Raw genomic sequence first — 16,217 nt, 5'->3', positions numbered from 1 at the left:
CACTAAAGCCTGGTAGTAAGTTAACTGCCCTACTACAATCAAGGCCCTCCCCTCCTCCTCTTCCTCCCTCACATTCTGGGTCACATTGTCAGTCAAAGTGTGAGATAACAGGCCCCTTCTTCTCTGCTATCTGCTCTGTGTTAAACTGAAACAATGGCCTTCCACTGTTCATACAGCCAAAGCAGCAGGGGGTGAGGAGGGGAAGTGTAGGGAGGTACAACTTTACTCTTCTCTCCACATTTGGGCCAATGAGAAATCAGAACAGACTGAGGACCTGGATTTTCCAAAATATACTCCAGTAAACGGCATGCTAAAGTCAAAATGACCTGTACTGATGAGAGATAAGAGCTGCTCCCAATTATTGTATTAAGTCCAAGTAAAAGAGTGAAGGCTGAACCGGCCACTGATCCTGACAAACAGTAGTCCACTGGCCAGACTAATCTCTGTGTCTCTACCACCGGCATTCTTGGTATTTCCAGCGTCTGCTGGCCTGACCACTGACCGCCGTTGGATAACTGTCAGTGACTGGAAAACCTCCTGGAAAATCCAACATTTGGAGCTGACCAGGAATGTCCCCTTTTTTACTGATACCTACATTCCCTCCTATGCCAGCTGACTGTGAACCAGAACTCTTCAGCTCTCAAGTGCTGTGCAGGGCCGGGGATTTACTTATTTACTTTTTACTTGCTGCGATAGTTCCTAATTTTACAGGTACAGTTCAGTTGTCAAAATAAAATATCAGAGACTCCAGGAACTCACTGCTCCCGGCCAAGAAATTGTTTAGGCTCATCGTCCCTCATGAAATCACACATTTAAATTTTTATGCAAACTAAATATTGCATGTTAATTATTTATCTTTAGAGGTGCTTGTAGGTGTGTTTTGTTCACTTTGGACAGAGCAGGCTACCTGTTTCCCCTGTTCACATCCTTTATGCTAAGCTAAGCTAACCAGGTGTTGGCTGTAGCTTATTTTTTACTGTACAGACATGACAGTGGTATCAGTTTTCTCATCTAACTCTCGGCAAGAAAGCAAACAACAGCATTTTTCTTGAACTTTGGCTTCTGGCTTCTTGCTTCTTTTGTTTAAAAAGAGGTATTTTGTTGAAAAAATGCAGTTCTGGTATGTTCTTGGCACTAGTATCAAATGTCAGATGATACCCTAGAGTTGCTAAAACAAAAGAAGTACATTCAGTTGAGAGCTTTACTTTTAACGTGTACAGTAATTTAGTACAGCATGACGTGGGCTCAAACCTTTGCTTTGCAATACCTTGAGAAAATATTCATGCAACCTCTATTTCTTTAGTCAGTTATAGTTTTTCAACTAATTTCAAACTGGTCCTTTAAATATGCATGCGATTGGCAGTTTTTCTTCCCCAAATGACCATAGTGTTTTCACATGGCTGCTACTTTCATGTCATTGACGTCTACTGCATCCCATTTCAATACATGGCTGCTCTCTCTCTCAACCCCCACAGGGACTGTGTGAGTTTCTGTGTGTGTGTGTGTGTGTGTGTGTGTGTGTGTGTGTGTGTGTGTGTGTGTGTGTGTGTGTGTGTGTGTGTGTGTGTGTGTGTGTGTGTGTGTGTGTGTGTGTGTGTGTGTGTGTGTGTGTGTGTGTGTGTGTGTGTGTGTGATAGAGAAACAGAATCGAGCCTTCGGTCACCCCACTTCTCCAGCAGCCTCTCATGTTGGAATTGAGGCCAGATGCTTTGAGATGCTAAAGAGCCAAACTGTCTGCTGTCAGACTCACTCACTCATTCACCTTTTCACTCATTCGTTCTCTTTCTTCCTTACTTCCTTTTCCCCTTATCCTGTCTCTCTATCTCATTTTGCCTCGTGCATGAAAAATGTGGGCCTCCGCTGCCATAGCAACACTCCCAAACAGAGGGAGAAGCTGAAGTCTGTAACAGCAACAAGTCGGTTGTAAAAGAAGAGAAGGGGGAAAAAAACAGGACTGGGGGAGGACCTGTTGCCAATTGCTGCTCACTTTTTAAAACTTTTTAGAAACCTTATTTCTGTGAGTTTTTTTTTAAATACCACAGAATACCTGAACTCACAACTTTTGTTAAGCTACAATGACCATGTTACTTTGCCAAAAAAGGACAATGTGAAAAGAGACTTGGCAGTGAGGGTGTGGGTTAATGAGGACTGAGTAGGTTTGCACGCATTCAGTAATCTTGTACACACACACACACACACACACACACACACACACACACACAATCACTGCAATACCTTAAAGCCAAGCCATGTGGGAGGAGGTGACAGTGAGCGACCACTCAGACAGACAGTCATTGTTTTGGAATGGAGGCCTATTATAACCTCAGGTTTTCTGGCAAAACATTAAAGGACCTCAACTCATTTTATAGTGGAGTCGACTGACTTCATTCCAATACCATTTTCTTGCCTGTTTGAAGTTTTATTGTGGACTTTCAGTGAATAGATGTGTGACAAATAAATGGGAGAGTAGATTAGGTGTTGAGTGATTGCCTCGCTGAGGTATTGTGTGTTGCTGCCTTGCCTGTACATGTGGATTTTCTTTTGTTGGCAGCCGTGGAGGATTATTGCGACTCACCTAGCCTGTTGATTTCCTCTCTACCTCTGTCTCTCTGTCGGCCTTTCTCACTCTCTCCATCCACTGGGATCACTGGTCTCAGGATTAATCAAGGCCACAGGCTCTGTTTACCAAAGTGTAATATTTCTGCTGGTCTGAACAAGCTCTCAACTTCACACCAGACTCTTGCAAATAAAACTCTACCAGGCAGTGACCACCCATTAAAAATAAGTTAAACAAATGGTTATGAATTATTCTTATTTTCACTCTTCGTTCATACAGTGCTCTCCCTGATCTAACCATTTTATACTTTCCACCTGTTGCTCTCCTCTTCACACTGGCTTTGCCTTCGGTTAGTCACGCTGTGGTGTTGCTGTTAAAGAAGGGGCAGAAAATCTAGCTGCACACACTAGTGAGCAGGGAGTCGTAGGAGAAGGGGATGGAAAAGGAAAGAGTGACAGGAGAGCAAGAGAAGAGAGTAAATGGATACGGGTGAAAATGGTCAGGAACAGGAAGGAGGGATGAAAGTGGAGGAAGGAGGTGGACGACCTAAAGAAAATCATTGCAGTTTGTCAGGAGGATGCCACCTTAATCAATGGTTAAAGCTACACTAATAAATGTTTTTATATTAATAATGGACCGAATCGCTTGTAGTGAGAATTATTGCCCAACCCGCAGTTCCTCTTAGCTCTACTTTTGAATTATTGTTGTTGTTTTTCTTATGGCATGTACAGTATTTTTAATGATTTGGTCATATAGCATACATTTCACCTGCAGCTGGCTTCTGTTTTCAGTAAAAAAAGCTCTAAAAAACCATGACTATTCACAATCCACTTAACATTTAGCAGCTAAAGAGACAGATATTTTGGTTGAGACCAAAATATTAAAAAAAATACCAAAAGAGTTAAAAGGAGAGTTTGGACATATGTAGTGTCCACATGATTCCCAAGTGAAAGCTAATGTGGTTACTTGTTATCAAATTGATAATGTGTTGATGTTTTGTGCTAAAACATTAAACATTATATTAATCAAGTAATCATTTAAAGGCATTCATTGATTTCAAACATTTGCTGGTTCAGCCAGCACACTGGAAACATTGCATTTGTTTGAATCTCCATGAACAAAACCAAGCATTAGCACAATGGCTAGCACCACACTTTTCTCATCGGCACTTTATCCACGTTTGAACAACCCTAACCCTCGTCTGTTATCGTGACAATATCTGAAAGAGGCAGACGTGCGGAAGTGAGATGATAAAGAAAGAGAAGTAATATGTTCGGTGTTCAGCAGAAGAGGAGATGGATAGATATGAAATGGTGTCTGTCTTCACATTGGATTTTCCTTTTAGGAGATCTCAAGGGGCTCAGACCTTGGTGTCTGTGTGCCAAATAATGTCTAAACAGGATTATAGAGGCCTGGTTTTCCCAAGAGCTCAGGCCTCTTTAAAGCCGCTCCTTGGGCTACCTGGTATTGGAATTCCCTTAAACCCCCAACCGTCATCCCCACCCAGCCCGCCTTTGTGTTATTGCCGCTAAACCCACTTCTTTTTCTTCTGACTTATTCTTGCTTTTCTAACTTCGTCCTGAGACCAGCAGAGTTTCCGGAATAGCTCGAAGGCTGCATGTGATTGTGAGGGGAATAATGGGCTTCCTCTCCTGGCTAATATTGGTGTTATAAACAGACTTACCATACCGGGATTATTTCCCCATCACAGACTCCACTTCTGGATCTTGTTAGTGAGCAACCTCTGAACCCCTTTCTTCACTCAGTGTTGCTCTTACTCATCCCGGGCCAATTGGTGGCATGTGGAGGAAAAACTCTCACAACCACTTGGTGTATTTCCAGTTCCTGTCAGAAGCAGTGAGGATGCTTTAAAGCCATTCAGCATCATCTGATAGTTTCAGGAAGCAGTGTAAAGTGCCCCTGGGTTGACCCCTTTAATAGCTGGCTGCAACACTATTGGAGTTTATTTTTGAACAACGAACCAAATGCCTCGCTGACAAAAACGCCTCATGAAAGACTATTGGAATGATTTCAGGCACTTGAGATGTTTTCTATTTTTAGTGACAATGTTTCCTCTCTGCCTGTCTTCTGCTGTTGACAGCAGAGGAAGATGTGTGCAATGAGGAAGATTGAGGAAGGAGTGGAGGGATGGAAAAAGGATTTTCAGTTTCTCAGGAATGTAGCCAAGAAGTGGAGGAGAGGAGGGCTTCAATAACTTTAAGAAACAACCAGTGAACAACATCACAGGGGGAAATCAGCTTTTGGGATTTGTTGCCCGAGTAGCCAGAACAAAAACAGACCCTTGGAGGTCAAAGGGGTGGGAGGGCAGCCAGACCAGATCCCCTCCACTCATAAGGGGGTCACAGGGTTAGCACTGAGGGGGGTTAGGGTTTATGGTCACACAGGGTTGTTAATTCTATTATCCCTGCCTGAGAGGTCCTTGTCAGGGCTGGGAGTGAAGAAGTGGTAGGCACGGCTGGATAAAAGGTGAAAGGAGGTTCTGAGGAGTGAAGAGATCACATACCACATGCATCTTAATCTCCTTGACTCATGGGTGCTCATGAAGTCTGTCTCCTTTCTTTCACTCCTCCTCACTCCCTGTCACATAGTCACAGACATGCTTACTGTTTAGTCAATATATAGTCAGCCGGCAGGAGTTAAACCACCCTGCTGCGGGAACATTCACAAATGATTAGACCAATTTCTTTCCTCTCAATTCTCATGTAGTGCTGGATAAGACGGTTTTTGATCCGACAACCACATCGATTGAAGCATACTGAAGCCCCGGGGCTGAATATAAGCTATTGTTTCACAATGTTGTGCTTAAAGTTACTGTGAGGAACTTTTAACTGGTAATGAAACTGACTCAATGTACTATGAATGCCTCTATATGACCTACATAAGTAAACGAGATCATCAGCGATTGGCTGGTTTCTATATAGTTATTCTTAATGCTGGCTTGAAGGAAAGGGATGCCAGGGAGAACCAGACCCAGGACTGCACGTAGCAGACTATCGCAGTACAATTCAAGGTTTTCTAAATGGATTCTGGTGGTCGGAAACATAACCACTTCACGCCAAAATGAACACAATCAATCAAAAATAGTAAATGTTTTTTGTTTGTTTTTTAATGTGAAAGAGTTTGCAACGAACACATTATATCAGAGGATTCTACAATCTAATCTAAGTACAGGTTGTACTTTAACCTCAAGGTTGGCTGTTCGATCCCTGGCTCCTACTGTCCACTATACATTTCCGTTTTAAAACGCAAAACTACTCCGAAGTTTTAAGCTAAAGACCACATTTCATGAACCATAATATAGTCAAACTGGATTTATAAATGTTCATTTTAAAGTAAATGTGATGTGTTGGTGTGTGTGAGAGAGAGATAAAGACCTGCAGCTTAAAATGTTTACATGAAATGTGTCCTTTTGAGTACATTTAAGTATCAAACACTACCTTTTATTAAAAAGTACAATAATATTCTGTTGTAATTGCTGTAACTAAGAAATCAATGTATTACTTGTTTACACCTGCACCCATGTACGTGAAAGGTCATGTGATATTTGTTTTCAGGCGTGTTATTATGGACAGAAATGTCTTCTAAAACGGTGCTGAAACACTTGTGTGGACGGAGATCGTTTTTGCTGTTTTAAAACAAAAACATATTGATGTGGCTGTAGCTTGCACCCCAAGTTGCTCCCTGGGCACTTTACAGCATGCAAAGTCATTGCTCATGCTTAGAGTGGGTTCAATGCAGAAGTCAAATTGAATGTATGCACCTGTATGTATGTACAGTATATCCGGGGTTTTTGTGTGCGGATGTTAATGTACGTGAGTGTGTGTGTGTGCGCGCGCGTGTGGGTGTGGGTGTGTGTGTGTGTGTGTGTCAGTCAGTGTGATTGCGTTAGTCCTGGCAGTGTGCAGACATAGATGACATGGATTATTCCACTAGGCCAGACAGATTTGGGCTTGGCTCCACAGACTGAGGACATGTGTCCCCTCTCGGTCCCCCCGGGAAACTAACACTGATAATACTATCTGCAAATGGAGGACTTAATCTGCTGCCACTTATTATTGTGTTGTTAATAATATGTATCCATCCATGTTTCTCATCCTAAAAATAGTGCAATGACCAAGTGAAGCGATTATTCCTTTCTTCAAAGACAATTTGATTGGCGTATGAGCACTGTGATCATGAAACAGTGAAGCGACTACTTTTCAAATCCTTTTAGAAGTAATACATGGACGACTGCTCACCAGGTTCAGACGGGGACATTCAGGAAAATCGCAGAGCAGCTGCAGATGGTGATGACCGTGACTCATTCTCTCTGTGTCTGTCATCCACAGTCTCCACTAAATCCATTCGCTTTTTCCTCTTCCTGTCTCGTTAATGACATTGACAATTATTAGTGGCGTCACAGAGACATAGAGTGTATTAGAGGGATAAGCCTTTACTGGGGGGGAACAAATGTTTTCAAATAAACAGCTGTTAAGTGGCTCTAGCTAATTACTTTTATTGAGTGACAACATGCCTAAAATCAACAAATAATGTGGCTTCATTTCTGAAATTGTTTATTATTTTTAGTTGTAATAAGTTTATATGTAAAGTTATCATATTTTGATACTGCAATTATTAAAGATGAATAATGGTTAATTTTATAATTTGTGCTTTTCCTACTGTCTCGAGTCCAAATGTCTTCTGTGAAAAAGGCAGCAGACATTTTTGCACAGGTGTAACTGACGGTGGTAACGAGGGTCCGTTCCATTCAAGTGAAACAATATGATCCTGAAACACAAAGATGGAATCCAGCCATCATCCAACCGTCCACTGTACAGTGAGAAAAAAAATGGCACTTCAATAACTCTTTTGTAGCTGTGTCCTTCTCTGGAAATATGTGGAAAATACAACTCGAGAGTAAACTAAATTCAGTTTCTTAACATATCAGTAATATATCAGATATCTTAGATATATTAGGTTAGATATCAGAAATATCAGTTGATCACCTAGCACTACCAGTTCAGTCTAGACATTGATATCGCTAGACTCTGGTGAAATATTTTAAATATGCTGCGCTTGTAGGTGTCAGTTTTCATCATATCATGTCTTCAATCTCTATGTGTTGCTGCGCAATTCAAACTGCTGAAGTTTCACTGGTTTCCACACAGTGCAGCTCTGTGCAGCAGTCTGTGCTGGGTCCTAGTTCCTGCCCGTTAGTGCATAATAATACTACTACTAATAAAAATATGTAAGTACATATCAAAACAAAGTGCTTCACATACAAAACAATAAAAACACACAGCAATAATAAAATAAAATTAGTCAAAGAGCAACATACAGAATACAATAGTAAAACCCATAAAACAGAGTCAGAGGAAATCACAAAAGGCAGTGCAATAAAAGTATGCCTGGGGGCTCTTATCTCAAAAGCTCAGTCCCCCTTAGTCTTCAGAGATTGGAATAGATAGAAGACCCCTTCCCGAGGGTCTCAAACTATGAACAGGGTCAAATGGGGACAAAAGATCTGAGATATAATAAGGAGTCAAATGATTTAGTACTTTGTAAGTAATTACCTAAAAACGTACTGAAAACCAAATGCATCAAACCAGGGTGATGTATTTGAACATGTTTACTCTGGTTAGCATTGTATACATTTCTGCATTATGAACCACTCAGAAAAGGCAGAATAAATTAACTTCCTTTACATTTTAGTGGGTTAAAGGGCCATACACTTGGTTGTGACGTAATTGACAGTATTATGTTCATCTGTTTGTCTGAATACATTTTCTTATTTTCTCTCTCAGTGTGTGGTGTGTCTGACGCCATCGGGGTGCCATGGCTTTGGTTCAGGCATTACCTGTGACCGTGAATGACCACCTGAATCCTGGTCTCGACGTGCAGCAGGGCCGTCCACTATCATCCCATTCCCCCACAGGGCCCTGCCCCGGCCCCTGTGGGCCCTGCAGCTCCGGGATCGCCATGGGTTCTGTCAGCAGCCTCATATCAGGCCGAACGTATCAGGAGAGACACTGCCAGGCCGCCAGCGAATTCACCACCAAGTCACGGCGCTCCACGCCGGCCACCAGCTGCTTCCGGCTCCAGGATAACACCCTACGCAGCGGGAGCTCCCTAGAGCAGCTGCTGGTTATCAGCAACCAAACTCTTGCCCCGGCTCAAGTTCTTCCTCCGCCGCTGCCCACCAAGAAGCAGCTCCGGCCCGGTAACTCTGCTGGAGCAGGTGGTGGGACCGTCGCTGGAGCAGTAGATGGTGGCACTAATGGAAACTTGGGGTTCGTGAGCGACGAGGTGCTAATTGGAGACTGGAATGACAACCTGGTAGTTGCAGCTGCAAGCCCCTGCAGTGACTCAGAGGACCAAAGGGACAACAGCACTCTGAATGGCAACATTGGAGGGCCTCCTCCCAAACTCATCCCAGTGTCCGGGCAGTTAGAGAAGGTGAGAGGAGCAGACCAATAGATTGGTCAGGCAGATACACTCAACTTATTGCAGGTATTTCAGTGGATATGTTGGCCGATAAGTAACAAGAACCTGCAGCACAGAAAACAAAGCAAAACTAGATTTGAGGTCATTTAAAAACAGATCTCCATGACAAAGTTGACAAAGTTTAAATAGCAATGTCAGTATCAGCCTAAAAAATCCAGTATCAGTCGTCTTCTTCTTCTTTAATTACAGCTCTTTAATTACAGCTCAAGACATTATGTCTCACAAGGACTTTTTCTCTTCTCTCCCTAGAATTCACACCAATGTGAGCATTTCTCTAGCATCTGCTGGTATGTTTTACAGCAGATCAGCTGTTTGATTTAATTTTATTTCAATCGATCCAGAGAGAAGTTTAATAACTGGCCTTACGGCTCTGATGGATCATTCGTCAGAAACATCATGTTCCATGTCAGAGCTTGCTTACATTCACTGACGTATTTAGGGAACCCTGAGGAAGATTGCTAAGAAAAATGCTTAAAGAACATATGAGGAGCTTTCACATTCTCTGTCTTTGTCTCGCCTCTTCCTCCAATCTTCTCCCTCCTCTTTGTTTCTCTGCCCTTTAATCCACTCCCCCTCTTGCCTGTCTCTCTATATCTTAGATGATAGGAAAATCATTAAGGAAATTGCTTAATGAAGCTCATGAATATCAATTAAACCAAATTAAACAAATCAGAGCCTGGGGGGGTGACCCGCCAGCATATCACTCACCTCTCTCTAATGAGTTTTATTCAGCCGTTACTAATTAACGCTGCTAAGCTTTTATAAATCACTAATGCTGTTTTTTTATAATGATGTACTTTCAGAACATGGAGAAAGTGCTGATCCGTCCTACAGCGTTCAAACCTGTCATTCCCAAGAATCGTCACTCTGTGCAGTACTTGTCACCACGGCCAGGGGGAAGCAGTCTGTCAGAGAGCCAGGCCAGCCTCAACCTCCTGCTGCCCCTTGGAGGGTCCAACAGCACCAGCGGCGCCAATGGCATCGGAGGGAGCAGCAGTTCCGGCTCTGAAGGGAAGCGCAACTCCTACAGCGGAGGTCGTAATGCTCGGGGCAGCCAGTCCTACTCTATGTCAGATTCAGGGAGGAACTCCCTCTCCAGCCTCCCTACTCACAGCAGCACAGGCTACAGTCTGGCCCCCAGTGAGGGCTCCAGCTCTGGGTCTGGCTCCGGGGTTCAGCTGGAGCCCGTGACAGGCCTGGGCCGAAACACTTCAGGTCCAAGTGGGAGCCACGGACACTCTAACTCAGACAGTGGGCGTTCCTCATCCAGCAAGAGCACAGGCTCGGGGTCGCTAAGTGGGCGCGGGCAGCCACTGTCAGACAGCGGGTCCTGTGGACACTCGCCGCCACTGGTGGAGGGCTACGAGGCGGTGGTGAGGGAGCTGGAGGAGAAACTGAGGGAACGAGACCTGGAACTCCAGCAGCTCCGGGAAAATCTGGATGAGAATGAAGCGGCCATCTGCCAGGTGAGACAAACTGACCCAACCGACAACCTTTAAAACACCACTTGAATAACTTGATATAATGTAAGTACAGATAAAACTTCGACCTACGACATCTCACCCGTGTCTTCTGCTCTGAAAGGTTTATGAGGAGAAGCAGCGTCGTTGTGAAAGAGAGATGGAGGAGCTGAGACAAAACTGCGCGTCTAAGATGAAGCAAGCTTCTCAGAAGGCTCAGAGGGCACAGCAGGTGCTACAGTTACAGGTGTGCTAAGTATTTTAAATGCTTTTAAAACATTTACACAAAGAGAAAGAGTTTCAACTTATTTTGCTAGTCTTGTGCTTTAGTTGGAGTCTGGAGATTCCTTCATTGAGAGTGCATGTCTTATTCGATATCAACATATCTGTTTCAGTATTGAAGGCGGTAGTAAAATATGGATCTCTGTGTGTCGTCAGGTATTTCAACTACAGCAGGAGAAAAAGAAGCTGCAGGAGGACTTCTCCTCGTTGCTGCAGGACAGGGAGACGCTGGAGAGGAGGTGTGCCACCATCCAGAGGGAGCAGACCCAGCTGGGGCCACGTCTGGAAGAGACAAAGTGGGAGGTGAGCGAGAGTCAGACACTCGAGAGGTGCTGGGGGATTTCACAAGAGACCATTTGTTCTGTATTTTCAGCACTTCCACCTCTCTCTCTAACTGTCTTGCTCGTGACCCTTCAGGTGTGTCAGAAGTCAGGAGAAATCTCCCTCCTGAAGCAGCAGCTGAAGGAAATCCAGTCTGAGCTCAGCCAGAAGGCCGGAGACATCGTGGTGCTGAAGGCCCAGCTGAGAGAAGCCCGTTCGGAATTGCAAGCCAGCCAGGCTCGATCCCGCGAGGCCGGGACGGCCCTGCGGACACGATCTCTGGAGCTAGAAGTCTGTGAGAACGAACTCCAGAGGCGCAAGAGCGAAGCTGAGTTGCTCCGGGAGAAACTGGGCCGTTTGGAAGAAGAGTCAGCCCGCCTCCGGGACACTCTTTCTAATCACAGCGGTCACTCTCTACCTGGAAGTCTAACCATGAAAGGGCAATGCATGAGCCTCTCCCTCCAACAGGGTAGAGGAATGGCAGGGAGGGGCGGTCCCAGTCCGTCTTTGTACCGAGATGCAGAGGAGACTCATCTGGTCTGGGGAGGGGAGAGTGATGAAGTCAAGGCTCAGAGGCAGAATGCAGAAGCAGTGTTGGGATTCAGACACCAGGTACAAGGTTTTTATTAAGTATTGAAACTATCAGATGAAAATATTGTAATTTTTCTCACTACATTTATTATTTATATTATCAGTTTCATTAAATATGATCCAATGTTATATATTCTACTACAAAACTAAAAAGTAGTTAGTAGTTAAAAGTGATTTGATGCTGCTTTTATGTTAATGCAGCAGTGTTAATAATTGAATATTGTAATGTATGATAACAATCACAATTTGAATTTGAAACACAAAAGTACATGTTGCTGGTAATACTTCTGTACTTTTATTTAGTACAAGCTAAAGATAAGCTTTACCTGCAACAGAGTATTTTTACACTGAGGTATTTTTCACTCAGGTAAAGGAACTAAATACTCCTTCCACCATTTCTTCTCATTCACTCAGGTGGAAAGGATGAAGGCTGAACTCATGTACGAGAGGAGGACTGGCGAGGAGCAACTGTCACGGTTTGAGAATGAGAGGAGGGTGTGGCAGGAGGAGAAGGAAAAGGTAAAAAGGAGCAAGGAATTTGAATTCATTTCTTAGTGATTGATTTTCAATCTCTGCCATTTCCATTCAATGTCATACACAACAAAACTCTCATCCTCCCTACTGATTTACTTACTTGCCCTATTCCCCTCCACACAGGTAATCCGCTACCAGAAACAGCTGCAGCAGAACTACATCCAGATGTACCGCAGAAACCGGGATCTTGAGCGAGTGATGAGGGAGCTGAGTCTTGAGCTGGAGAACAGGGACATGGAGGACTATGAGGTTCACAGTGGCAGCAACGACATCCACTTTGAGGAAATCACCGCCACTGAGATCTAAAAAAACACACGCTATTATAGTAATATGCACAGAAACACACAGAAGACTCTCTGAGGATGTTAACCAAACATTGAAGTCCAGGCCAAATGCACTATCTTTAACATGTCTTTACCTGGACCACTGAGCAAGCATTCATCACTTGTCACTGTCAAAAGGGAAATCTCCCAAAGGTGCGTTCTTACTTCAGTAGTCCAATAAATCCTTATAAAGTGTCCCCTCTGGCACTTAACAGGTTTTACTCCTCTACAAAGCCAGCACAAAGACGTATTTCCTTCTGTGGGAGCAAAAGCAGTGAAGAAAGTCTTTCTTCCTCAGACCACGTTCAAATCAGGGTATTAAAAATAGTCGGGAACTTGAAGCAAAATTTTTTTACTACATGTAGGCACAGCAGTGTGGTCAACGTGCAGTCACCCCTTTTGCGATAGCACACAAGGTTAAACACCCGGCCACCAGCATGTAATGATGCATCATGACAGCAGTCCCATCAACACCACCGCTGCTGGCTATTAATGATGATCTCATCAACCGTCCAAACAACAACAGCAACTGCACTAGTCCTCCAAGTAACTACCGAAGGGAAACTAACACCAAACATCTGCTATTTGTATTTCATGGTGTTCAGAGGATCAGCCGTTCATTTCATTTAAAAAAATATAAAATAATAGGAATATTGTTGTTCTTGTGTTTGATTTCCTCAGCAGTGTGTATTAGAAAAAGAATGTATTTTGACTGTTATCACTCCAGAGGAATGCAGTATACATGGTCATCACAGCCAACTTGAGAATCTGCTCGCCCAGGGAAACATGGTATCGTTTTGCACAGCTTTTCTGTGCAATTTTGTTCGGGATACAACTCGTTCTTGTGGAGCAAATCATTAAACTTCAACAGACCAGTTTTGACATTCAAATGTGGACATCCTAATCTGTCATTTCCCAAACCACGAGGACACAGAAACCAAGCGTTTAAAAGACGCTGCTCATGTTTGCTAGACCACCAATGTCTCTATGTCTGCTCTCTCTTTCCATCTCTATCTCTGCTTTTGATTCAACTATTTTTATAACAGTCAGCAGTCGGTATCAGGAAGCTAAAAATGGAGTATATTCTTTCAGTTCGGTAGGGACAACACTGAGAGAGTTAGGGCATGCTTATTCAGAGTTTCCTTTTTTTCTCCTTCATTCCCATTAGTGCTCTTTATTTAGCTTTTGCCAGCCGAAAGCCAAATATCACTTTTAAAGTCTTCTTAGTTTCCCCTGGACTATAATCTTCACTGACTGCTATACAGGTAGCAAGACTGGCATGCCTGCATGTCTTTGTTATATCATATTTTAGAAGATGGTGGTTCAGATAGCAGTGAGGTGAGAATGGGCAGATGCAGTAGCTCCAGTGTCCTCGAGGCAAATATTAAACCGGTGGGGAGCATGTTAACATTTGAAGCTGTTTTTCACAGTAAAGGCAGGGCTGTGTATAACACGGAGCATGATGGGTCTCTACGGGGAACAAAAGTAGTGGGCTGAGAACTTTTATTTTACAAAGAGTCTATATCAAGGAATAACAGTGAAATGGAAATCTATATAATGGAGATGTTGTATATTTTTCTATATATAGCACCTGAAGATATTTTGTTGGAATACTGATATAAGTGTAGGTTTAATATACAACGTATAAAAAAAACGTCTATATGTACATAAATATATATATCACATACCAATATTTCAAATGATGGATCAGTTGTAAATGGAGGCGGCAGCATAGTGCACCTAATACTGTAATGCATGAAAATATGTTTACATTAGTTATCTGTGTGACACAAACTCTTGCAGCTGATGAACAGTTATGAGCTTTTATTTTAGCTCAGTTTTGACCTGTTGTCTCTCCATTTTGATTGATCTTTCATTTGATTGTCAGTATCATAATATCGCACCGATTCATGTCTTCGTCTTTGGGTTTTGCGCTCGCCGTTAGTTTGTAAAAGCATGAGATGGGTCATTTTTGAGTGACTTCTTCATTAAGTTGAGGTCAGAGAGGATGCAAACCAAGATAATGTTTTGTTTTTTATACTTGAAAACTCAATCGAATCCCTTTTCAGAAAATGTGATCAGCATATTTGATCAGATCTATATTTTGCATGACCTCACCACCTCCACTGTGGTTTGAGAGATTTTGTAGATTATTACAAGCCTGCAACAATTTACATAAAGCAAATGGGAAGGGACTTTGATTGGAGCACGTTATGTTTGTCCCACCTTATTTAGTTTGTTAACAAGACCTAGACTGTTACTCACTCACCACAGATGATGTTCAGATTAACACAGGAGATGCAAACTGCTTTTTCCTCACATCTCAGTTCTCTTCATCGTTGCATAACTGTTTCTGTGTAAATATGTAAAACACTTTATAGTATAACAGAGTGACATTGTCTTTTATTTAGACAACATATCTATTTCAAATGTAGCCACTGTGACTAGACCAAAGCAACGTAACACATTTCCTTCTTCTTTTTTTGTGGCATTTTTCTCATCCTTTTGTGTGCATTTTTTAAATGTTTACTTACATTGTGTCTTCAGTAATTCATAAAGTATGTAGTTGTCCATGTATATTTTTATGTGTACATTTCTTGTACAAATGACTGTGTTTTTAATTAAAGAACAAGTTGTCACACCTTAAAGTTACTGTTGATTAAACTACTTTTTTTTTAACCTGAAACACATCAAGTGTAAGCAAAGTATACTGAATGAGTGTTTATTACAGTTAAATCAAATACTTGAAAGCACTTTGTAATATTTCAAAGGCATAAACATGCTCAATTTCATTTTAAAATAAAATTGCCTGTCTGAATTGAAACATTTCACCTTGAGCTTTCCAACATTCTTTCATTTATCAATGTTTTTCCCCCACTGGCCATCTGCAGAAGTAAGGCACTATGCACACTCATTCCAGTTACCTTGCTGCCCATATCTCCTCTACCCTACTTTGATTTAAACTATGCCACTGGCCTTCTTGTCCTGCATTTCTCATTGACATGTTTTTCCAACTCCTCCACATGTCTGCATAAGCTCAGGGCACAGCGTGGTGTAATTAAGCCTCTAAAGTGGCGGATTGCTCCAGAGCACAAGCACTTCTGCCAGAGAAATGCAGCACAAAAATACTGAGCAGTAATTTGTAATAATCCCCCCAGACATCCACTAAACCCAAACTATCAGTTTTGACATAATACAGGGGTTTAATCTGGGTATAAATCTCTAAATCTCATAACACAGGCTGGGGTAATCTCCCTCTGGCAGGCCTGCGGGGGACTGAGATGCTCCAACTGAAAAGTGCAGACCACTGACTCCACAATCAGCAGAGGTCGTGTCAAGGTTGCCTTGTGTCAAACAGTGGCACAACTTTAACCAAGGAGGAGTTCATGAACCACATGATCTTATCATAAAACACATATCACTTACTGTTTGTGTAGTTAATGTGCAATATATGCGTTTAGTAAAAACAAAGGAAAAAAGTAGCAAAAGTGATCTTTTAACAATGTTAATCTGGATAAACAAACTTTCTCAACAAGTCCACCTTTCTCTTTGACATATTTAATGCCATAACTCTGCCTTACATAGGACAAATGCGTCTGTGCACTCATTCCTCTCTACTATAACCGAAGATGTACTCGTCCCATA

The 16,217-nt window shown here is 42.5% G+C and overlaps 1 protein-coding gene across 4 annotated transcripts in view; it reads left to right on the top strand.

Moving 5' to 3' along the window:
- The window catches only part of lzts2a (leucine zipper, putative tumor suppressor 2a), a 37,147-nt gene extending 21,746 nt beyond the window's left edge, over positions 1 to 15,401 (top strand). For 3 of the 4 annotated variants that reach the window (XM_034552615.1, XM_034552614.1, XM_034552616.1), the window contains 7 exons: positions 8,362 to 9,013; positions 9,865 to 10,527; positions 10,646 to 10,768; positions 10,960 to 11,106; positions 11,221 to 11,736; positions 12,130 to 12,234; positions 12,373 to 15,401. In XM_034552615.1, coding sequence (XP_034408506.1) covers positions 8,393 to 9,013; positions 9,865 to 10,527; positions 10,646 to 10,768; positions 10,960 to 11,106; positions 11,221 to 11,736; positions 12,130 to 12,234; positions 12,373 to 12,555 — 2,358 coding nt within the window. In that variant the 5' untranslated portion in view covers positions 8,362 to 8,392 and the 3' untranslated portion in view covers positions 12,556 to 15,401. Of the gene's footprint in view, positions 1 to 7,302; positions 7,395 to 8,361; positions 9,014 to 9,864; positions 10,528 to 10,645; positions 10,769 to 10,959; positions 11,107 to 11,220; positions 11,737 to 12,129; positions 12,235 to 12,372 lie in introns of those variants that run through there. The other variant, XM_034552617.1, reaches the window with a different exon arrangement.
- Positions 15,402 to 16,217: the final 816 nt, after the last annotated feature.

Source organism: Cyclopterus lumpus, chromosome 15 (assembly GCF_009769545.1).
Source record: "Cyclopterus lumpus isolate fCycLum1 chromosome 15, fCycLum1.pri, whole genome shotgun sequence".
Taxonomy (NCBI): Eukaryota; Metazoa; Chordata; class Actinopteri; order Perciformes; family Cyclopteridae; genus Cyclopterus; species Cyclopterus lumpus.
Note: the sequence above shows the minus strand (reverse complement) of the source record. Positions and strands in the feature narration are given on the sequence as shown.